Source organism: Centroberyx gerrardi, chromosome 16 (assembly GCF_048128805.1).
Source record: "Centroberyx gerrardi isolate f3 chromosome 16, fCenGer3.hap1.cur.20231027, whole genome shotgun sequence".
NCBI classification, from domain to species: Eukaryota; Metazoa; Chordata; class Actinopteri; order Beryciformes; family Berycidae; genus Centroberyx; species Centroberyx gerrardi.
Window position 1 is genome coordinate 7,467,621 of NC_136012.1, and position 23,582 is coordinate 7,491,202.

At 44.6% G+C, this 23,582-nt stretch overlaps 3 protein-coding genes across 5 annotated transcripts in view; 1 reads left to right on the plus strand and 2 right to left on the minus strand.

Moving 5' to 3' along the window:
- LOC139933146 (uncharacterized) overlaps positions 1–4,878 on the plus strand; it is a 10,422-nt gene extending 5,544 nt beyond the window's left edge. The window contains exons 3-6 of one of the 2 annotated variants that reach the window (XM_078289116.1): positions 1,059–1,176; positions 2,372–2,477; positions 2,637–2,844; positions 3,595–4,878. In XM_078289116.1, coding sequence (XP_078145242.1) covers positions 1,059–1,176; positions 2,372–2,477; positions 2,637–2,844; positions 3,595–3,749 — 587 coding nt within the window. In that variant the 3' untranslated portion in view covers positions 3,750–4,878. The remainder of the gene's footprint in view (positions 1–1,058; positions 1,177–2,371; positions 2,478–2,636; positions 2,845–3,594) is intronic. The other variant, XM_071927187.2, reaches the window with a different exon arrangement.
- Positions 4,879–10,276: 5,398 nt separating this feature from the next.
- On the minus strand, positions 10,277–12,858 carry cxxc5b (CXXC finger protein 5b). Of its 2 annotated transcripts, none has more exons than XM_071927206.2 (2): positions 12,727–12,858; positions 10,277–11,887 (listed from the first exon to the last, which is right to left on the minus strand). In XM_071927206.2, the coding sequence occupies exon 2, from the start codon at positions 11,689–11,691 to the stop codon at positions 10,798–10,800; it is 894 nt and encodes a 297-aa protein (XP_071783307.1). In that variant the 5' UTR covers positions 11,692–11,887; positions 12,727–12,858; the 3' UTR covers positions 10,277–10,797. The 2 variants fall into 2 exon arrangements, with proteins under 2 accessions (XP_071783307.1, XP_078145326.1); XM_078289200.1 differs by lacking the exon at positions 12,727–12,858 and adding an exon at positions 12,583–12,607.
- Positions 12,859–14,877: 2,019 nt separating this feature from the next.
- Positions 14,878–21,300, minus strand: LOC139933149 (CDGSH iron-sulfur domain-containing protein 1). The gene is made up of 3 exons (XM_071927191.2): positions 21,126–21,300; positions 17,532–17,734; positions 14,878–15,949 (listed from the first exon to the last, which is right to left on the minus strand). The coding sequence occupies exons 1-3, from the start codon at positions 21,211–21,213 to the stop codon at positions 15,860–15,862; spliced, it is 381 nt and encodes a 126-aa protein (XP_071783292.1). The 5' UTR covers positions 21,214–21,300; the 3' UTR covers positions 14,878–15,859.
- Between the last annotated feature and the right edge of the window lie 2,282 nt (positions 21,301–23,582).

Genomic DNA, 23,582 nt, shown 5'->3' on the forward strand with positions numbered 1-23,582 from the left:
TTCCATTACGTTAATGATGTGCCACATTTCTGGTTCATTTGTGGGCGTGGATACAAACATCATCAGCAGTAATATAATGATAATGGAAACGTCTTGTTATCACATTACAGCACATGTGATTTCACTGGAATGGCTGTGATTGTGAACATAAAGGCATGTCCCACACACAGATGGAGACTTATGGTCGTTTTGACAGCAGACGTCACACTGAGGTTGGAACATTCCTGTGACATCCGCGCTTAAAATAAATGTGAAAAATGTGCATCCTACACAGTGTGCCCTTGTTACTGTATGACAGCGTGCAAACACACGTCACTCCCACAAAACTGGAACAGAGACAAAGTTGACTTTGTTGTGTGTAGGCGGCACAGTTTAGGTCAATTCATTTTCAAGGCGATCAGTTCCGGAAGTGGATGTTTCTATCCGCTCCCGTATCTATTCATATAGCAGAAATTGCATGAAATTAGTGAGAATAATAGAGATATCCTATATTCCAGGCCGTTTTCCATTCAAACTGCAGAGGGAGTTGGTGACTTGACCCTGGTCAGTTTCATGTAGCTCTGCCTGCTCACTGACAGGAAAGAGATAGGGGAGACATGCATACATACATATTTAAGTAGGACTGATATTTACCGGTATTTATTTATTTTCCCCCTTTTGGCATGAATTCCCATTGTTTTTGGATGCTTTGGCAATAGTGTGTATGTCTAATTCTTGGCAGTGAAGCCCGATGAATGTAATTCAACTGACTGAGCGACAGAAAGAGAGACAAATATAGAGCAGAAGGGGGAGACAGAGAGAGAGAGAGAGAGAGAGAGAGAGAGAGAGAGCGAGCTCATTGTCAATCACTGTGTCAGGCTGCAGCTCTCTCTACATGCCGTACACTTATAGGACAGCACCACCTTCTGGATAAAAGCCAGAATAACAATTTATGAGCCGGCTCCTTTGATCAGAAAAGAACTAAATGAGAATCAGTTGCTGGCACTCTGAGATCAAATGATATCTCTTGTAACCTCAAATATTTTGTTTTTCTGCTTTTCTGTTTTTTTCCCCTCCAGCTTCCAGTAAGCATGTGAGCTGGCTGCCGGGCCGGGACGGAGACGTGAGCGTCAGCGTGATAGGGGAGATGGACGAGTTCAGGTCCTCCAAGCTGCTCAAGAGCCTGATCAACAACAGGTACAGACAAAAAGCATTTTACACTTTACATTCTATGCTGCTTTCAAGGGCTCCTCGTAAACTCCTGTTTCCACACAGCTCAGACGTCCTTAAACGTGACTTGTTGGTACATTCAAGTGCTTTTGGCCAGAAATAATAACAAAATGGACCCTGTAACAAAAGTAGGTTTTTTGGTATTTGGACTTTGTGCTGCAGCAGCAGAATGAACCAGGAGTGCAAGTGATGTTTTAATTAATTTATTAAAATAATGAGCAATAATAGCAAAAATAATTAACTAAAATTTATCGAAAGAGTGAAGAAGCATCTAACAATATGACTTATTCACATAAGAGTGCAAAACAATAACATGTAAGACCGTGACCCCATTGACCCCGTTTCTATGCTATCTGCCTACTAAACATCACAGAAATCAAAGAAAATTCTAACTTTCCTGTCATGTCATGTTTACTTCTTTCTTGGGTCGTTCATGTGGCTCTACTTGTGATTTTAATATTTCCGACATCACTTGAAGGAAGCAACATTGCCCTGAACGTGCAAACCCTTCCCATGATGCACCCCATGCAGGCCCAGCCGAACTGTTTCAAAGATTAATTAGCCCATTTCTTGAATAAATAGGCGAACCTTATTAATTCTTACTAATTCCAGCTTTAAAATAACATAAAAGGATTTTCCGTACAGGGGTTTGCTTTACCTTAGTGGTGGACCCAGTGCTTAAATGAGGCTGCCTCCAGCCAACTAGCAGCACTGACATTTGGACTTTGCTTTGCACTGTGGGAAGCATAACAACGTCACACCAGGAGGTTGCCACCTTTAATGAAGCCCTTGGTACATTTAACAGATTTGTTAAATTGAATTTTGAAGGTTTAGCATACATTTCAATTTGAGCAATACTGCAAGAGACACCTGCTTAAACACATGTCAAAGGAATTCACCAACTTTTTGGCAACTAAGCTCTTGGAGCCAGCTATGAGGAGATTGGTAGCAGTTTCATCTCTTTTTCCAGTATTTGGTGCATTATGTTTTACAGTGCACGTTTGCTAGGTTTCACCATTGACTAAAACACATACAAGAGCTTTAGCACGTACCAGCACTAGCAATATAGAGGCAATTTGCCAGATGACTAACTGGAGGATTGCTTTAAAGGTTGGAATGACTTTTATATCCTGGTCTAAATATGCAGGTCTTTGTCTTCCAGACTCCAGAGTGAGAATATGAATGGCATCCAGACAGTGGACCTGCTGCCAGAAAGAGAGGCCCAGCAGCTCAGCTTTGAAGAAGACATACAGCTGCCCCTCACAGATGTAAGTAAGTGTGTTTGTGTGTGGCTTTAAAGGTGAGAGGGTAAGCTGGCCAGTTATTGAATTAGTATGTGTATTAGAGAGAGAGAGAGAGAGCGAGAGAGAGAGAGAGAGGGAACCCCCGCTCTGCTCACCATCACATCGTGTCCCTTTTCCGCCCAGGAGGAGGAGGAGGAGGAGACGGATTCGTGCAGCGGCGAGTACGACCTGAAGGACCCCGCCGAGGACAGCGACAGCGAATCAGGCGGCAGCGTGGACAACCTCAGCGACTGGGCTCCTCTCTACAGGCCTCATCTCAGTAGCCATGGCAACCAGCTGCCACTCACGGCCCAGCTGTCAGACGCGGAGATGACCCGCCCACAGGACAGAGGTGAGAAAACGAGAGAGGAGGAAGGAGGCTGGAAGAGACGTGCTGTAACTACATGTGCTTTTGTGTTGCAAATGTCTGTATCAGTCTGTGATAATCATGTACTGACACACGTCTCCATCCCATGGGTGGTAATTGGGTATGGTGAGGTGTGGCATTCGCTGTACCTTGGCCTAAGTGAGTCCAGATTTAGGCTTGTTGTTATAATAGAGAGGAAAGAAAAAGCGAAAATCCTCAGAAATCCCCAGAAAAGCCCTAAGCTGTGGCAAAGTACTTGCATCTGATTCAATTTGCTAGAAAAACCTCCAAACATGCTTGTATCGACTAAATTTGTGGGATAAAGTAGAACTGATAACTGACAAGATATTATTATCATTTGGTCAGTGTGATAAATTAGTAGATGTAGCTCATCAAACTCAGAGGAATATTGGTCCTAAATGCTCTCCTGATACATTTGTAGATATCGCTTAAAATAGATTTCCAGGGATTTTGCTTGATATTTGCTCTCCAGTATAATGATAAAAACTACAAGAACTCACATAGGCTAAGGTATGGTGAACGTCACACCTTGACACACTCAATTGACGTCCATGTTGGTGAAATAGCACTAATCACATTGACCAAATATCATCTTGTCAGTCATCAGTCATCGCTGCATTTTGTCCCAAAAAATTTAGTCGATTTTTGGCTGCAAATGATATTAGATTTAAGGGACTTTGCTGTGAACTGACGCCCCTCTTCTCTCCCGCTCAGTGGTTCTGATCGAGGAGCAGCCGGCATTCGGCGGTCGCGTGGCGCAGCTCAGGAAGACATTCGCCACCGGAGCGCCCACATCCGCCTACACCAAGCCTCCTCTACCCGTCAAACCCTCCCACCTCCAGGCGAGAAGCACCCCCTTGCTCCACTAGGCCTCGGGGTGCCATCCAAGCCAGCCGAGACTCCAAACTGTGACCCGAATGAAGCAGAACCTACAGAACATGATGCAAACGCTGCAGGACCAGGTGCATTCAAGGACCAGGTGGAAAATTGGGGGAGCCTCACTTGAACCTGAGGCGTGAACTGACATTAGGCCTCACTTCAAGGAGCGACCGGCAGACCGAGGGGCGGAGGGAGAGAAGGACTGGAAAGCTTTTGAACCGAGGTCCGCCCGAATGATAGAACCAAGCAGCTTTGATGTCGCTGAGTTCAAATGCGCTCGTCCAGTTGCTTGAGACTGACAGACAGACAGACAGAGAGACAGACTCTGGATTGCTTATTAAATGAGAAGATTTATTATTGAGATGTCAATGTTAGCCAATGGGGCTGAAAACAATGTAAAAATCGTATTCAGGTCCTTCTGTGTTGCTGAACTCTGTGGTGACAAAAGTGAAGAAACAGTTTGGAATGTAGTGTGTGTGACTTTTCAGAGTAATATTTTACCCTTATTGACTTTCAGCAGCATTGCTGACACACACAGTATCTCCACAACAAACACACCGGTGCAAGGGCTTTCGGGGACAGACTGAACGGACTCTCACAACAGGCCCTTTAAAACTTGAACTATCCCTTTAAAAGGTCTGCTTTCTATCTCAGTAGTGGTTATTTTTTGTTGATGTGAATGAATAAATAGTGTGTAATTGTGATTAACAGATTTGCGGTGAATCACAGAGTGGACCATGGACATCACATGCGAGACACTGCAGGAAAATGATGAATATTTCCTGTCAGAATGCGGTATTATATATCAGAGAAGAAGAGAACCGCCTGTGTGTCTTATCACGAGTGACGTAACCACTCGCCATCTTCTGAGGAGTGGAGTGTTTGACCTGTAGTTACTGCTTAACTATTGGATCACATGCTCCGTTTACTTGGTCACTGATTCCTTGCCTAAGATCCTGACACTTTGAGCTTTATGTTGCGTTTCTCCCTCCATTTGTATTGTGGATTCTACTGCCTGATTTTGTATGTCTATTGTTGGTGTGGTGTGGTAAAAATACAGATTTCATGCTTCGATTTACATCCCGGCTTTGCATTTCAATAAAGTTGTGTATCTGTTCATATGTTGTCAGTGTGTGCATGACATCAGAGACTCATAAGGCCAAGAGAGAGAGAGAGAGAGAGAGAGAGAGAGAGAGAGAGAGAGAGAGACACTGAATGATAGGGGAAGACAGAGAGACAGAGGCAGAGATACAGAGGAACACTTGAAGAAGTTGGTGATAGCAGTTGTTTACGCCATCAACATAGGCATCTATTCAACAAGGCGTATCAGAAACAACCCCCCCTCCACACACACACACACACACACACACACACACACTCCCCACCCAGTCGAGATCAAAAGGAAAGCGTAGAAAGCCGATTAGCGTGCGGCGCAGACTGAAGACAGAAAGCGAGACGGTCGGGGGAGACAGAGCAAAATGGGAGTCGGGTCACGGGAAGCACCGAGTCAGAGCCAACTTAATAAAGCCGCTTGCATTCCCCTCACCACCTCCACACCCTCAGCCTCAGGATCCTGCCTCTGTGTGTGCGTGTGTGTGTGTGTGTGTGTGTGCACGCATATGTCTTGAATCATGTGACTTGACGCGGCCAGTCATGCACACAGTGTGAAAAGCCCAGCTATATATAGTAGAGCAGTGTTGGGTTTCCCACTAAAGCATTGTAGGAGGCAAGTCATCTTTGTCCCATAAGAAAGTGGGGGGTATTTGGGTTGTAATGTCTTTTCTTTCAACCTGCGGAGGTGTAAGTGTCCCCTTTGTCCTGGGAGGTGAAGCCAGGAGACAGGGAGTGTGTTGTCTATGTGTTGGCTTTAAACACATGTATGACTGTAAATTGTTGTATACAGCTCGTATATCATCAATGTGTCATTATATGATTCACAGCAAGGATTACATGTGTCTGATACCATTTTCCCATGGGACAATAAAGTGTATCTTATCTCACTTTATGAATGAAGTCGATGTGAACAGATAGACGATGAGTCAGAAGATAAGACAGTTTCACAATTCTGGCAAACCCATTACTACAGTAAGTTTATGGCTCAGTAACCTGTAACAGGCTGTGAATAGAACGTCACTGAATGTCCTAATGTGGCTTTCTCATCAGTTGCCTCAAGGTTGGATAATTAATATGTAATTAGTCTTAACAGTGCCCTTGCTATTGCTGTTGTGAGCGTGAAATTTAGAGTACGAGTTGCCTATTTGCCAAACCAAACATACATTACTTACTACACAAGTTGCCTTATACAAACCTGTATAGGCTAAAAGAGTTTGTCCAACTTCAATACTGAGTGTTTAACTCATTGCTGCCTTTATTTGGCTGCTTCTTAAAAAAAAATACAGTTTGGGTTCAAGGAACCAAGCAAACCAAGCCTCATATTACACAGTAATATAACAGTATATGTCAAGTATTACATTTTAATCTCTAGTAGATCTATTCACTAATAGATATTTTGCGATTTAAAACATTGAATAAAGACGAATTAGAGCATTGAAATGGTGAGGAAAAACACCACCAAGCAAAAGGTCATACATTTAAGTTGAATAAAGATTTTCTTATTGAGTGTATTTGTGAAGATTGACCATTTCAAAGTAATAAAGCAGGCAGTGTACAATGTAAAATGATTAATAAATACTACCTCTTTTTGAAGATTACCAGGAACAAAGCCTAGTACAAATTAGACATCTTTTATCATCTACATTTGTATTCAAAATATACTTTATATCCTTAAATGTTTGTATTAAACCAAAAAAATCTTGACATAAGAAACTAATTATCCTCTAAGATGTGATTGAAAATATTTGGGCCACTTGGAATCATCAGCAGCTATCTGGGGAAAAAGATCAGTAATCATCTATTAACTCCATGCCACTAAAAACCTCTCCTAAGGGTGTTATAAATTAAGTAAGAAGATCTACATATTAAATAGCAAAAAATACAATTTCAAGGCATTTCCCAATAGCCTACTTTATGGATCAATATATGCTTTGTCATTCCAACTGCTTCTTATAGGCTTCTGGGACGATTATGAGGCAAATGATCTCGTCACCCTGTTAGTCCACGATATTCTTCTAGCCTACATCATTCATTTACTCATTAATAATTCAATATGATGCTTTCATCCCCAAAAATATGATCTAAACACATAGACCATGCTTCAAAAATCAACATTAAAGACCTCATGTAACAGACATCCGAGCTCAGCGTGTCATGTGCTGCTCAGATAAAGAGGAAATGCGGGTGGGAATCATGCAAATGAAACAGTGGGAGGGCACATTGTGTTAGTGAATACTCGCCCAGTGCTTCAACGGCAGCAATCAATTACACATTATGAGGTGGCAAAAAAAAAAAAAGAAAAAGAAAGAAGCCATGATGAAATATGATTGCGGGCAGACAGATAGACTTTATCGCCATATTTGCCGTGACTTCCTGGAACCGGCCATTGTGCTTTTGAAATTGCCAGTGAGCTAAAGATTAACAGGATTTTGTATACACATTACCTCAGACACAGAGGCAGCATGTGGACTGGAGCAGAGATGCCAATCAAAATGTGAGTGAGGTAAGATACTGGAAGAATGAAGAAAAATGTTTAGGAGTGCAAATTTCTTTTAGGCCTGATTTTACTGTTTCAACTTAGCTGTGGGGTGCATCTTGCTTCGAAACACTGATAAGGATGTTGCTTTAATTGTTGTACATGTCATTCTAAAGTGAACTCCCATTACTTTTACTTCCTGGAAAACACAGTATGTTTCATGGTGACATCATGCTGCACTAGTAGGCGTAAATATAAATTTCTAACCAATAAAACCATCCGATTTTTGAACAGTCCCGCCCCTCTGCACCCCTCCCATCAAATAAACCTGCCTTTCTCTCCCTGACTCATGTCCCATTGGTTTAGACTTTTGAATGATCCCTCCCTGCATTATGTCCCGCCCCAACATCCTGTTTCAACAGGAAACGCATCAAATCCAGGATGTAAAGATGCCATTTCATGGGGTCTTTAACGCTATTTAATGGTCTTTTTGCTTGATCTTCACAGGTAGCACGAGACCGAACTAGAAGCAGAGATAAAGCTGTTTACAGAGGAAGGCCTATTCTGACTCCGCCTTTAACAGCTTTAAAGGTCAAAGGTCAAAGATCCTTTGACTCCTGTGTCATGAAAATATAACCTGAGGGGTAGATGAGATTCTTTTCAAGGATATAGGAAAGCATCGTGTTTCTATACGGGGTCATATATATCTATATGCCATGTGTGAGACTCCTAAGAATAGATAATAGATGGATAATGATCTGAGAAGGCAGAAAGACACATTTTTCTAACGCTGGGGAGACAGACGATGGGGGAAAAAATCACAATGAGACACTGTGTCTCCAGTGGACAAAAATTCAAAGGTCTGGCTCGTGACTGCGGGTCCGCCCAGCTGCAGCTCCAGCTCCAGCTCCAGCTCCAGCTCCAGCTCCAGCCCCAGCCCCAGATCCAGATCCAGCTCCGGCGCAGGTTGCCTGGCGCTGGCAGGTCGCTTCCACTGCAGCGTGAAGACGAGTTCGCCACAGCTGAGTTTTCCTTCCTCCAGAGTGGGAGCTGGATGGCTGGTGCTAACATATGTACCTCCACAGGGGTCTGTGACAGCACACACTGGCTGTCCGGACAACGCATCCATCATTAACCCCCTCCCTCCCTTCCTCCCTCCCTCCCTTCTCTCTCTCTCTGTCTCGCTGCATTTCAATCTCCCTCCATCACGGATCTCCCACGCTTCCATCTCTCTCTCTCTCTCTCTCTCTCTCTCTTTGTTTGGCCCACGCTATCTTCATCCCCTGCTGTCCGTCTCCCCCGTCTTCCTCCCTATACACACATACACACACACCGTTCCTCTCTCTCTCTCTCTCTCTCTCTCACTCTCTCACTCTCTCTGTGGCCTGCTTTTCACCCCCCCCTTTCAACCCCCCCCCCTCCACCCCACAACCTCCTGTTTTCACCCTCCTCTCCCCTGCGCTCTACCTTCCCCGTTTCTCCCTCCCGCTCCGTCCTTCACCACGTCTCGCTCTCTCTCTCTCTCGCCCCCTCATCCCCCCCTTTGCCCCCCTCCCTCCCTCCCCCTCTCCCTGGATCTGCTTTCGACCCCCCCCCACCCCTCCTCCTCCTCCTCCTCTCCACCCCCCTCCAACCCTCCCCCTCCTCTCTGTCCTCCGTTCAATCCCCTCCCCTCCCCTCCCCTCCTCCCTTCTCTCCGTCCCCTCCTGCCATCTTGCAGGCCAGTGGAGCCAGACTGCAGGCGTTCAGGGAGTCACTGGACCTGCTGGGCAGCGGGTGACACAGATTTCCGGTGTGTGTGTGTGTGTGTGCGCATGTGTGTGTGTGTGTCAGTGTGTGTGTGCATGCGTGACGGGAAAAGGGAGGGGGGATTAAGCTCCAAATCACTAGAAAGGCACCGAAGGGGGAAGAGAGAAAAAAAAAAAAAAAAGCCGCAGATCCAAGAATTTGAAATTCCCCTTTGTCTGGGGAGAGGAAGAAATACTAGACTGTGGACTTAACAAAAAGACTGTGTGTTTCTCATTCAGTGGGAACGCTGTAATAGCATGATGTTGGAGCTCAGTGCTTTTCTCCATGAGTTGGCAGTGTCCTGCGTTGGCTGGCGTGCTGTGCTTTCTCTCTCTCTTTCGCTCTCTCCCTCTCTCTCTCTCTCTCCCTGCCTGACAAACATGCACACAAACACGCAACCCCCCCCCCACCCCCACAGATGCACGCGCACACACACACACACACACACACAGTCCCTCTGCGATCCCCCTGACTGAAGGCGCACAGGAAGTGCAGCCGTGGCCCAATTATAGCGTGACACCTCGGGCCGGCCGTTACCATGGTTACGCCTTCCCTGCGGTCCCCTGGAGTGTGGCGCCGAGGAAGAAGGTCTTATCACATCAGCCATCGTTACGGCAACAAGCAAAAACCCACCCTGTAGCCTCGGTCCAGCTGGCTCTGTATTCGCCCACTGGCTTATCATGTGTGTGTGTGTGCGTGTGTGTGTGCCTACATATGATATGCTTGTGAATAAAAGGGAAATTGCGTCAGTATGTGAATAGAAGAAAGACTATTTGTGATTGTGTGTGTGTGCATGTTAGGTTAGGGGCTTGTGTGTGTGTGTGTGTGTGTGTGTGTGTGTGTGTGCGCTGCATGCACCGGACTTGTCAAAGCAGTGTGTGTAGGTGTGCTTGTGTGTATGTGTCTGTGGGGTTGCGATAAGGCTCTCAGCCACACCATTAGGTGACTCATAATCCACACAAGCTCAGAAACACACACACACACACACACACACACACGTATACGTGCACATACATGTGCACGTGCGTGAGCAGGAACACAGATGCAAACACACACACCATACACCCCCATGGAATATGGATCCCCCCCCACACACACACACCCACTATAAAAGCACCCTATAGACAAATACACATGGTCAATTTCTTCTTTTATTTCAAAAGGGCAAACAGAGCTATACAGTACGAGTTGCACATGAAATAATTTAGCCTATGCTGAACTCATTCATCTCTTACTGATGCGGTGACGTCAGAACAACAGAATCAAAACTCCCCATTAGAAACAAAACATTTGGCTCTTTTTTTTTATGCTGAAACACAATACATCCAAACTGGAAAGGGATGTAAAAAAAGACATAATGTTTTCCAGATATTTACAGTATATTTACAGCATTTTTTTTTTGTCATCGTCTAAGCATTGACACACATTGGTATCCTTCTTTCTCTCCTCTCCAATTCGCTGATTGTCAAAAGAAAGGATGGGAGCGAGTGTGAACATTCTCAAAACAGAGCTGCAGTTCCTCAAATTCAAAGCACAAGATCTGACGATCTTTATGCCACAATCCAAGCATATTAACATGGCGTCCTGTGCGTTTGACACCGCAGCTCCTGAACAATCATCCAACCGGGATCCTCTAACAAATGCTGCCATCACATACGTTACTATCCATCCAAGGCTCCGTTGCTCCTCTCCTGCGCCAGGCCCAAAGTAAAGTCGGAGCCCCTTAGGTCAAACCCGGAGACTCTGGTCTCGAACCCGGGGCCTCCCGGCTTCCTCTTCAGCTCCTCGCACTTCCTGTATTTACAGATCTGGTGTCCCCTCTTGCGATTGCGGCAGCTGCTGCACTGTTCGCAGTTCCTCTGACGCCGGCACGGCACGCACTCCCCGCACCTCTTTCTCTTCCTCCTCCCTCCGCCGCCCCCGCCCAGCGACCCGGGGGAGTAGCCCTCGGCCACCAGCCCCTCTATCCCCTCGCCGGCCGCGGCCGTGTTCCTCCAGCGGCCTCCCCCCATCTGGAAGCCCGCCAGGGGGAACAGAGCGGGGCTGAAGGGGAACCAGGCGCCCAGGAAGGGCTGGAACTCCGTCCCGCATCCTAGGGAGTCCTCTTCCTCCTCCTCGGGCCCGGAGCCGCCTCCCTCCCCGTCGCCCTTCTCCCCCTTGGCCTCCACGGCCTCCCGTTTGGCCGGCTGGCCGCTCTGCGGACCCAGGCCGGCCTGCTCCGTGGTGGCAGGGGTGAGAGCCAGCAGCCCGGCGCGCATCAGCAGCTCGGCGGCGTGCGCCAGGTGGAGCCCGCTGGGCGACTCCCACATGTCGGGCCAGGAGGGGGCCCGGCGGGGCTTGTTGTGCCCGGGCTGGGCGGCCCGCTGCTGGGCCGGGGAGGGCTGGATCAGGCCCGTGACGTCCATGGCCGGGGAGGGGGCGGAGATGTAATGGGAGAGGCTGTAGGGGTGGCTGGAGCGCTTCAGGCTGGGTCTCAGCGGCTCGTTGGGGATTTTAGCGCTGCTGTGTGCCTGATCGGGGGAGGAAGGGCCCGCCATGTCTATGGCGGTGGACATAGCTGTGGCTGCGTGCGTGGGTGTTTGTGTGTGTGTGTGTGTGTGTGTGTGCGTGCGGGTGAGGAGAGGTAAGGGAAAAGGGGATTGAAGCCGATGTGGGGTTGACAACCGTCCTGCTGTTACTTCAGCCAAAATGGCAAGCCTTGGCCTGTGTCCCTATTCCCATTCTCTGCTGCAGCCTCAGAGTCCTGGAGAGCTAGAAATGAATAGGGGATGAAGAGAGGAAGGTTAAGAATAGAAATGTTGGAGGGAGAAAAACAGAAAGAGAGGAACAGGGGAGAGGAGACGGGGAGATATTTCCCAGAAGCACCAAACATGAGGTCAGAGACTGGAATCACAGTGTAAAGAATGTGTGTGTGCTTGGAGAGAAATATAGGATATATGTGTACAAGCTTTGAAAAATAACTGGCTGAATAAACACGACCGGGCCACATATCACAGAGTGCATGCCTTGCCAATGATTTCCGCATACAGGAGGCAGTATCCCTTTAAGAATTTCACGGTATATCAATGCAATCAATAACAGAGCGACAACAATATGCAAAGATATGCGCATATGCGCAGGTCAAATGTGGAGCGCGCTTTTCAAATACATTTTGACGACTGGTGTTATGTGTGCCAGCCAAAACAAAAGCATACCGGTGGCGGAATAGATTGTGGAGCATAAAAAATAGGTTGTCTTTTGTCTGGTATCGACGACGAGCAGCGAGGTGCGCAACGATGCGGTTGCTGTGGATAAAAAAAGACTAGGCTACATTCCTTGTCCACATTTGTTAAAAAACTATTTCGGCGATTAAACACGGCACATATATGCAATTACGAAGCGAGTGTGTAAAGGCTTTAGCGGCTCGACGAGGGGCCCGATCGATCATTTCACGTAATTAACGTTACCTAAGAAGACGGTGCTCGACCGACGCCACGGCGAGCTGACCACAGTCCGAGTGGTCGCTGCGACACGTCTCTGCGCGTAGGAAAAAGGCGACAAACAAACCGGGGAAAATCGACAGGAAGTATCCGCAGATCGTCCCCTCTTACCTTATAAAATCCGCCCGAAGCCTCCTGTCAAAGATATTACGGAGTCATGAACTATTGGCGTGGTGATTGTAGTGTATATGGACGGCGGAGCTGCCGATTCCTCCTCCACCTCTCCGTCCCGGAGGGTCTGCAAACACTCTGCACGGAATTTGGGGGCGTCGCTCAAAATGCGAAGTGGACTCTGCTGCTGAAATCATCTGGTCAGAGCGACCCCGGAATATCCACACTGACAGCAGGGCCGTCCAGCCATCTGACGGCCTCTATACTATAGCATGACACATTAAACCTACATCATCAATTATCCAGGCCCGTGCCAGGCCGCCCGGTTCATTCATAACCCGGGTTAAGTCAATGAAAACATTGGACAAAATCAGCGCTCCCGAAAAAGCTATAGTAATCCTATGATACATTTTACAAGGATACTATACATTTATAACAACAATATGCAATATCCTGTAGGAATATTATAGTGATACTATAGGAGATAAAAATCTAAAAAAGATATACTATAACACACTATTCAGTAACACACACTATAAGTCCCTATAGGAATATTATAGTGATTTATTGTTAGGGAATGTACACTCATCGTTTCATCCCACAGTCTAAATATTACAGCATTACAAATTAAGCCTATCATCCATCTTCTAGGTCTATGTAAATTATCCCTATTTATTCACAACCCCAGTTTAGTCAAAGAAAATAGTTGTTTTGTAAAATATTGGGCTCTGTGGCTATGTGGGACGAAGAAATGGGGTCAGAGAAAAGAGTGTGCGCGGGCCCTGGAGAATACACCTCTGTACCAGCTTCACTTCTGTACCAACACAGCTGAGCGGAGTGGGCCGATGCCAAAACGTGGCCTGTAGCAAAATAGTCCTTACAGAAATATATGGAAATGCTTGCAAAATAATGGTGGCTGGTATTGCTTTGAGTACGAGTGTGTGTGTGAGGTTTCAAAATCTCATAGCAAGATTTTTCATAGCAAGTCAGTGGACAAAGTGTGAAGATTATGAGATCAGTAATTTAAACTGTCTTAATTAACACATAAATGACTATTCATAGGGGACATGCTGCTTCAAATTAAACATTTTGGATTTTTTTTTTTTCTTCTAGAATCTGAATCATCCATTGGTACAGATGTAACACAGATGTGATGAGTAAATAGTGTTCCTTAAACCAGGCAGACTGTGTCATGTGCCTTTTAACTCTTTAGGCCATTATTCTCATGTAATGATTCCTAAACCTATATTATATTATTTTTTAATTATTGAAAAGACTCAACATTAATGCTATAAACCGTATTATAATAAAACATGAAACATAAAACTTTGCTACAAAATATTAGGCAAAATGTACAATAATTATACCAACAAAAACATACTGAACTCAGATATTTGAAATCACCAAATTACAGCCAGCTGTCCTCAGAAGAAGTCAAATACATGATAATATCCCCCCGTGCCGAATACAAGTTCATTCAGAAAGTAGTGAAATGTGTTAGAGCCATGCAGCAGAAACAGAGTCCCTGTATCTGTCATCCAGACAGCTGAGTCTGGTCTAGACAGCCTCTGCCGTCTCCATCCAGTCTGGTTAAGGTGACTCCTCACACCAGGACGGTCGAGTCCACTCCACCTCTTATGAGAGTCCTCCGTTTTGGCACGCAGCCAGATGCATCGTGTGTGTGTGTGTGTGTGTGTGTGTGTGTCACTATGGGAGCAGGGGCCCACCATAATCACATACACTGTCTGGTCTGGACTATTTATGAAAACACAGCGTCTTCTAGCGGTCAGCGCGGATACTGCCGCCTCTTAAAATGGCCACTGGTTGTCGGTGGGACACTGCAGCACGGCGGCCTGCTCGGCTCAGCTCCTCCAACACAATGAGCAGCCTGGATCCCACTGCAGCGGCCACGCAGGGCCGGGCCACGCCGCGCGCACTCATTAGCCCGCTCCATCCCGCAACGTTCCTCTACCTTGCTGCTGATAGAGAGGATTTAGCATCTGATTGCTCCAAGTGAATCTGATCCTTCGGTTTAAAAAAAATAAATAAAAAAATAAAATGAGAGATTTGGAGTTTGCCCCCTGGCCCTGAAGGCCTTAGCTGCCCCTACTGCGCAAAAGCTTCCTGCAAATAAATGAAGTCTACAAATCAGACCACTCGAGACAAGTTTTATTCACAATATACACAGCAATGAATCACCAGAGTCAGACGCGCCGCAGCCGGTAGAAAATAAACCTGAAGAACAAGCAAAATATATCCTTTACACGCAGGCTTTTACTTGATTAAATACAACAGTTTTGTCAGAAAGCGAGACAGAACGACTTGTTACAAACAGTATTCAGCGTTTCAACTGTTCTCCGATTGGATATGTGCGCATTATTACTTCATCTTTCATTTAAGACAGACGCCATTTTCGACTTCTGACCGAGCAGCTCTTAGTGCAAAAATCAAAACGTTTAACATTCGTATGAGTTAGTTGTGTTCGGACTCGGGGTGGCGGGCTGTAGCTTTGTGTGTAAGCGTGTTTTCAAGGCCTGTGCTGCATTCAAATTCAAAAAAACTGAACTGAACTGAGGGGAGAGAGCTGCCAGCCGCTTCGTTTCTCAACCACCTGCTCCGCACCTAGGAGGAGTCGAGGAGGAGGGGACACAGATGTCAGCAGACATGGGGGTACAATGCCTGCACAGGGAAGAATTTCACCTATCAGCTCAGGTAGGGTGAGAACTTTGACCAAACTGACCAGTGTTTTAGCTAAGTAGGTCAAAATGCCACTGTGCAGCCACAGTACCCCAACGTCTGCCTCTGTTGGGGTCAGAGTCCCTTCCTTATCTCTCCACACATGACCTTTGATGTTCAAGTCAAGTCAGTAGTGTTAGGAACAGTGTGGAATGTACGAAATCAAAATTCACAACATTTTCAGCAGGAGTTTGGAGACTCCCACATTCTGACTGCACCTGAATGCAGCATTTGATATTGGGCTCTGAAGGGAATATCTGTTGTTTTGTTTGATTGTGGCAGTGCCATACTGTAACCGTCGGTGTGACACTGTAATGACGAGTGACGGTTGGACAAAGTGGGGGGCTGGGTGGAGGCGGCGGCAAAGGGGGAGGACGGAGCCCTCCGATTGGTTGGCTTAAGCATCCTTCTTCTTGATGATGAGCGGCCCGACGTTGTCCCCGGTCTCCTCGTTGTGTTTGGTGTGGGCACCGTCACAGTATGGGAACTGCAAGGAGAACACACACCGTTAGAGGACACAATCGTTCTTATCAAGTTAAGCCCTCTGTACTTTGTGATTGTGAGAGAGTGCCACTAGTTTCCTAAAAGCAGCTTGCAAAACTAGGAAGCAGAAATCAACGTAGAGCTTAAAAGAAACTTTGGCCTCCTTATGAACAGGAGGGATGATCAAACATCAGTTTTACGTTTATGATCACAATGAATGATATGGGGAGAAGGATCTGGTTAGCTATCCTACATCCCAGTGGTCGTGAATGATAGAAAAGATCCAACAGGCGAGAATCAAACCCATATTCTGGGCTAAAATGTTTTAGCACAGAGACTGTCTTTGTTTCATTCTGTGTCCAGCGGGCAAATTGAGGATCTTGCCTTTACAAAACCATACCTTGGTCCACTCAGTACTTTTACTAACTATACTTACTTGTACTAATACTTTTAATGAATAGTTTTTGCTTCATTACTCCCCACTGCAGGGAGGCCTTACATGCTTGTGGACTTCGAGTAGCCCTTATAGTTTCATTCAAAATGAGGTCCAACATTTAACAAATGTGACACCTACACAAAATGATTGCTGGCTATTAAATAAAACTCAGATTATTATTGAAGCCAGGGGTCAGTGTCAGCCAGCAAACACTGCTGGCTGCCCTGCCCTTCATTGTTTCCCTACTTAACGATATCAGTAGCTGATAGCTGGTCTGCCCTCTAATTAATCTAGTTGTTCCCGACACTGCTTGTTAGGAAGATTCTACATGCCGATTTACGACAACCAGGACAACCTATAACTTGTAAGTTAAATTACTGTACTGAGGGGGAACCACATTCTCAGTCATCATAGTGGGAAGGTACAGAGAATGTTTTTGTGAATGAAGCCTTGTAATTGGCAAATGAAGAGATAATGAACGATTCACTATGAAGGTCTTTTATCATGGAAATGTGGGAGCATTTTGGCATATGGAAATGTCTGCAAAAAACTGCAAAATGCCTACTAAATTTGCAATATATCCATATTGACTTTTTCATATTGTTCATTAAAATATATTGTTCATATTGGAACATTACATTTAACTGTCTAGTAGGTATGGGACGATATATCAAAATTCAATATATCGCAATACAAAAATGTGACAATACGTATCGTGGGGCAGAAAAATGAATCGTGATATTCACTCCATTGTATTCTGCTGTAGTAATAACATATGAAACACAATTTCACAAGCTCTGCATCCAAATTATATTATTTGCACTTTGTACTGACATTTTAAAATTGTTTAAATTCTAGCAAGCCAATGCCAATGCTAGAAAGATTTGTGGCTCAGAAATAAACATAATTCTGCACAGTCAGACTTTGTTGTCACCGAACTTTAATTTATTGCATTGTATCGTGGTCGTATTGAATCGTGAACCTCATATCGCATATTTAATCTTATTATGAGATAAGCATATCGTCCCATCTCCACTGTCTAGCCCCAGTGAGACGCCTTGCTGGCCTAGAGAGGGCTATAACAGCACTGAATGGCTACACAAAGTCTGACCCAAAGCGTAATCATCGATGCCTCTGAACAATTCCTGACCTTCTTGGACTTCCAGCAGCGGCAGTAGACGGCCTTGGTGCCAATGTCCTCCATGTCGAAGCTGTGCACCACTTTGGGACTGTCTTTGCTGATGGACGTGTTGACCAGGCCCTTCTTACAGCTCCGCCCGCTCAGGTAGCGGCTGACCAGGAACCCCCCCACAGCCGCCACCACCGCCACCGGCACCGCAACAATCAGCTGGTCTGCAGAGACACACAGTCAGGGTGGGCATTAAGGGACTCCACTCACCAACCTTAAATCTTTTGGTATCCTATGGTATAAAGCATCACAGACTGGCTGAGTTTTTACAAGCTTTTACCTCCCAAATCCACATTCGGTGTTATTTATGTAGACTTTGGGGGAGGTAGTAGGCTGCATCCCAGTAAGTTATGCTAGGCCTTGCTCAGGCGTTCAGGTGCCTTGGAAAACCATTTTGAAGACTGAATACCAGTAAAGCAAGATTTTTATCTCCTCATGATCTACTTATCACTGTACAAAGCTTACATGCTTTCTTACTCTGCAGTCAGGTCACTTGAGGGAAAATGAACATACTTCCCGCTTATACTGCTCAGGTTAACGCCCAAGTTGTAAGACAGCTCATAAACTCCAGGTTTGGCAACACACTCACTCTACATTTCTCCCACATGTGAAATCTGGCATCACGGATAATGTTAACATATAACTTGAGGCACAACACCAGTTTCTTCAGTCAAGTGCAAGGGATAAATCATTTTAAATAAAGTGAACACAACGCATGACTTTCATCGCATATCATCAGACATATAAAATATCATGGCTAATGTTAATTACAATATTTGCTGGATTTTTCATTTGTGCTTGACATTATGATGTTAGGCATAAAGACATGATCACTGTGTTCCTAGTCTTCTAGTTCAGGTGGGAAAAATCTGAACATTATGATCGCAAGCATAAAGTAAAGGCTGCGGGAAATGTCTATCTTGACATTTAGATGGGTTCAATGGACTCCTGAATCTGTACTCTGGCCGAGCAAATAATCCATGACTTGCAGTGCCGTCACTGTTGTGTTGACGCCTCCATACTGACTCCCAGAACTGTTCAGTTAGTGAGAGAAAGTGCCTGCCTACCTACTACTGTTGGTAGACAATAATGCACTTTACTTCATGAGTACTAATCAAAATGCCTGTCACATGTTGTGCTGTCAGTGGTAATAATGGTGTTGAGATGGAGGGGGAAACTTCATTGTTTGCCCAGTGATAAAAAAGAAATGTGACATAGTAGCGACAATTTATAAACTGAATTTTATACAATTTATAAAATGTGTGACCTAAAAATAGTCATATGCCCTCCTCATGCATCCCTACACAGACCATTTGAAATAGAAGGAAAACAGAGCTATTTCAACTTAATGATAGTGCTGGAGAAGAGCTTAAACAATATCGAGGTACACAGTTAGCTCAGTAGCAGTGTCTTTACCTAGATTTTTAAATGACACCCACATCCTCAACATATACACACTCAACACATGGTTAAGGTGACACACACTAGGATCGCACGATAGCTCAATACGGCCAGAATATCTCAACATCAAACCCTTCCGATTCCTGTGCAGGTCAACCAGAGTCAACCCTATGGAAGTCCCTGTGTTGCCTCACACTATGGAGGCTTAGGCCTACATATTGCAGCTCATACTCAAGTAGATTAGCTAATCCCAGTGCTGATTTTAATCCAGGAAAATATGTGTGATAGTATAATACAAGACTCAAAGTATGATTGCTTTCCTTATGGGAACTGGTGAATAGCCTACATTTTTGACCGGTACACTGACTGACTCTGTACAAGAAAACCAAAAAAATCTGATTAAAAGAGATAAATAGACATTTTGAATTTTAGTATTCATCACCAAACCCGTGTCACATTCTGGGGAAATACGTTTTGATACATCAATTTATGATGTTCAATGCATTCCAGGAGTTATTTTGTGATTTGGTTTTTAGTGTACCTACTTTTCTACTTCAGTTAGTGATTTCCACATTTCCCAGAATGCCTTTTGGCAACCTTCAGAGAACAGGCGTGAATTTGTTGCTTTCAACCAAAGGTGGGCGTATTGGTATATAAATATAGCTAGCTAGCCAACTTGTTTGTCAACATTGGGGCATGCATCGCAGCCTCGCAAGCCCTCGCTCTTTGATTCTGAGGGACTGACACCAAAACCTGACGTTTACTGTTTTAGACAGTTGAAAAACTTTCTGCTATTAAACTCCACTGTAGCTGCACTGGAAAATATCTCAACGTGAGGTCACGTCGTCTACGTTTGGCCAGTTATCCATGCTAATAAGAAAAATACACCACCAAACAACAAAAACGGATTGAGAACGCAAGATACATCACCAATAGCTGTTTTATTAAGAGTTTTTGAGTGCATTTTTCCTTTAAGGCCATCATTTTGTCTATTTGTTACGTAACATGCTTATTCTGTGTCTTGTTTTTAATGTTTGCTTGTACCTTTAAGTTGCCCCACGTGGGATAAATGAAATTGTAGTGAAATGCATCGAATTAACTGGCCTTTATCCCTGCCGGTTAAAACAGTGCTGCATTTGCGAATGGCATTTAAGCACAGGAAGGATATATCCCAAGGCAAACCATTACTAGTACATGCACACATGTGATTTAGCTGACCCATTCACCTGGCCTATACCTCTTGCCCCTGCAATCTCAATATGTTAGAAAGAAAGAGACATTAGAAAGAAAGAGACAGCTGAGCTTATGCATTAACAAACACAGCAGTAAGTGCAGTGAAGAGGACAAATTGCTCTCACACAAGACATTTTGACCAGGTAAAACATGAACTATCACACTTGAAATTTATGGCAACATAGAAACTCCATCCTGCATGTCATAGTGGTGACAAATGTAGCAATAAAATATTTGCACAGAGCACTGCTGTCAACATTATGGACTAATGAAATTAATGATGTAGAAAATAATGTATAAGTCTGGAACTGTGGTTTTTACCAAGTGACTCACTATTTTAAGGGCAAATACAGACAGCCTTCCAAGTGAAGGCGCAGAAGCCATGAAGATTTGCCAGGTCAACTGTGCATCACATGATGCAGATCTGCAAGATGTGAAAACAACTGGGACCTTCACGGACTGTTCAGTGAGAATACTAGAGCGGCTTACAGTCTCACGTAATGGCCACATAAGCCACGACACATGGAGAAAGATACACCTGCTGTGGATGGTGTGATGGTGTGATCCACAGCAGGGCCAAAAAATAGTCAGTGTGACCGACTAAAGTTGGAAGCACAACCTGTGGCTGGATCCAACAGGACTGACTGGATAGTTTAGCTAGCTGGTTGGTAGCCAGCTGAATAATGTTTGTTTACATTGCATTTGTTAAGTACTTGTGAACTTCAATAAACGTCGTTTAGGGTATACGTGTTAAAGTTACTAAACGTTGTCTCAACACACCCGCCTGTGCCCTGAAAAATAAAGTTTGGAATAATGTTAACTTGGTTGGGTTAGTTACCGCTGTGCGGCAAGCGAAACACTGGCTTCCCTAGACTAGCTCAGCTAGCTTGTTTCATTCGCTAGCTAGTTTTAAGGCTTTACCTTTTGATATCCTGAATCCCGTGCTGGGTAATGCAGGCATCGGCGGCATTGGCAACTGAGGCATAGCGGGTAAATTTGGGGTTGTCATATTCTCCCTGGTCGGTGTGCTGTTTGGGGTTGGCTCACTGAGCAAGGTCAACCGGTGAGTCTAATCTGAACTCCGTCCTCTCCGGCACTCTGGCTCAACCTGCAGCGGGGTACGTCACTGGGCAGCAACCAATCCGGACTGGGGAGGGAAAGTGATAACGTATTGGTGCGAGAGGTGTCACTCCTACCTACTTCCGTCTTCGCTTTAATCCCATTCGGCAGAATACACTGCATTCCGTTAAAAATATGTTTTGTTAAAAGAGATTTGGTTTGGCTAAACAGCTTAATGTTTAAGGTCTTAGTAAGGTACTGACGGCGCTGTGAGATCTACTGTCTCAACACTGTAAACACAACGTGGGTAGCAGGTGTTTCTGTTTCCCACATAGGCCTAACGTTACATAATATGGTGATGTATGATTCATGAAGGCTCCTGCTTAAATTATCTGTTGTAAATTAAAAAAAGGAAACAACTGCTGTTGTATGCAAGGAGGTTTTATGTTGTATGTAGCTGCTTAAATTAGCAATGTTTCAGTTGTACGCAGGTGCGACATGATTTCCCGCCCCTACGATGTTCCGGTGTAGCGGCCAACAGTTTCCAGTCTGAAATAGGCTGTGGAGCATCTTGATAGTTAGAAAAGAATCTTTGGTGACAATTAGCGCCCCTACTGGGTGCGTTGATTCCTCAAAGCCAATGACCCGGCCATTTCCCCATCGACAACACAGACCATTTCTCTTGGAACAAATAACGGTATTAACCAGAATAGTCACTTTTAGATAGACTAGACTATACTATATAACTATAACTATATAACTCATGACTTGCAATAAGAGAGACCACTGCAAAAATGTATTTCCGCTTTAGCAGGGAAGCGTTGATATGTGGAAATAGAATGACGGTCAGGTTAAATTAAATGCACTGTAAATTTGTTTGAAGAGCGTCGAAAACACCCAGCAGAGGGCGACATAACGACTTACCATCCACAGGATCAAGTAAGGTGACTGGAATTATGAATTCACTGACAGAGGGTAAATCTTGGAACTGCTTACAGCAATTTTATTAATGCAATACATTTCAATGTATTTGAAATGTTCTATGAATGCAGTGTCTTGAAACAGTAGACTCTAGAGGGTAAAGTACAAGCAGCTCCATGACAGTAGACATGTGGAACCACATCTTGTCAAAATAATGGGTAAATTGTTCCCAGTACTATAGCTATGCAGAACATCTCCCTGTCCCCACTCCCACCCACTTTTGACTGTTGATTATTGGGAAATTAAAATACATTTTTAAAATTAACTAATGCCTTCACTCAAATTCCTCTCCATGCGAATAAAACCTCATTTAATTATGTGAATGTACATTTTTCTTGAATGTAAAGTTTCAGTAAATTTCACCATTCCATTTGCTTTTTCCTGCTCAACTGATATTCTCAAAAATGTCTATGAATTAGAAAAAAAATGTAAGATTCTAAAAAGTAAGAATGCAATATTTGACACGTGAAATAAGTGACCATCAACAGTGATGCAGTAGGGTACCGACGGGCATCACTACCCCAGTCTAAACTCCCTAGAAGTGGGCCGTGGGTGCGACCGGGCGTCACGTTACCCGTTCCTACCTCTCCTCCAGCAGGGCCTGAGAATGAGTCAACACGGGAGTCGCAGGCTTTTATTACACAGTTTAATCAACACACAAAGCTCAACGAGCCTCTCAGGTAATTCAATATACAGAGGTTTTGTGCAAGGAGAGTGGGTTCTCCTCGCACCCAGAGCCCAAGCCAGTCCCATAGCCTTTTTTTTTAAAGATGTTAGCCTCTAATTCAACAATAGCAAAAACAAAAACAAAAAAAAATAATAATGCAACCTAAAGAGTTATGTGGGGGGAGGGGGGGGATAAAAACACAGGTTAAACTAAGAGAGAAAAAAAAAAAAAAAAAAAAAAAACTTGCTTAAATACCTGGTCCAGAACCTCCACTTTGTGAATGTAGAGAAGGTGGTGGTGGAGACACGGGGGTTAAGAGTTTGTGCGTGTGTGTGTGTGTGTGTGTGTGTGTGTGTGTGTATAAAGGGGAGACAACTTGGTTACATGGCAATAGTGAGGGTGGGGGGAGTGGGAGGTGTGGGGATAAATTCAAGTGCTTTCATAGAATCCAACAAAAGAAGACCAAAATGGGCCATATACATATTTCCTCCCCATTTTATATAGCCTGCTATGATTTTTTTTTTTTTTAAAGTATTCCTTGTACAAAATACAGAGTGTCCCTCGACTCGCGTGCAGAAACGGCTTTCTTGAATTGTCACCTCTAACAGCAGGGAATGATAAAGGGAAACAAAACAAAACAAAACAAGAAAGGGTACAGAGTGTAAAAATCC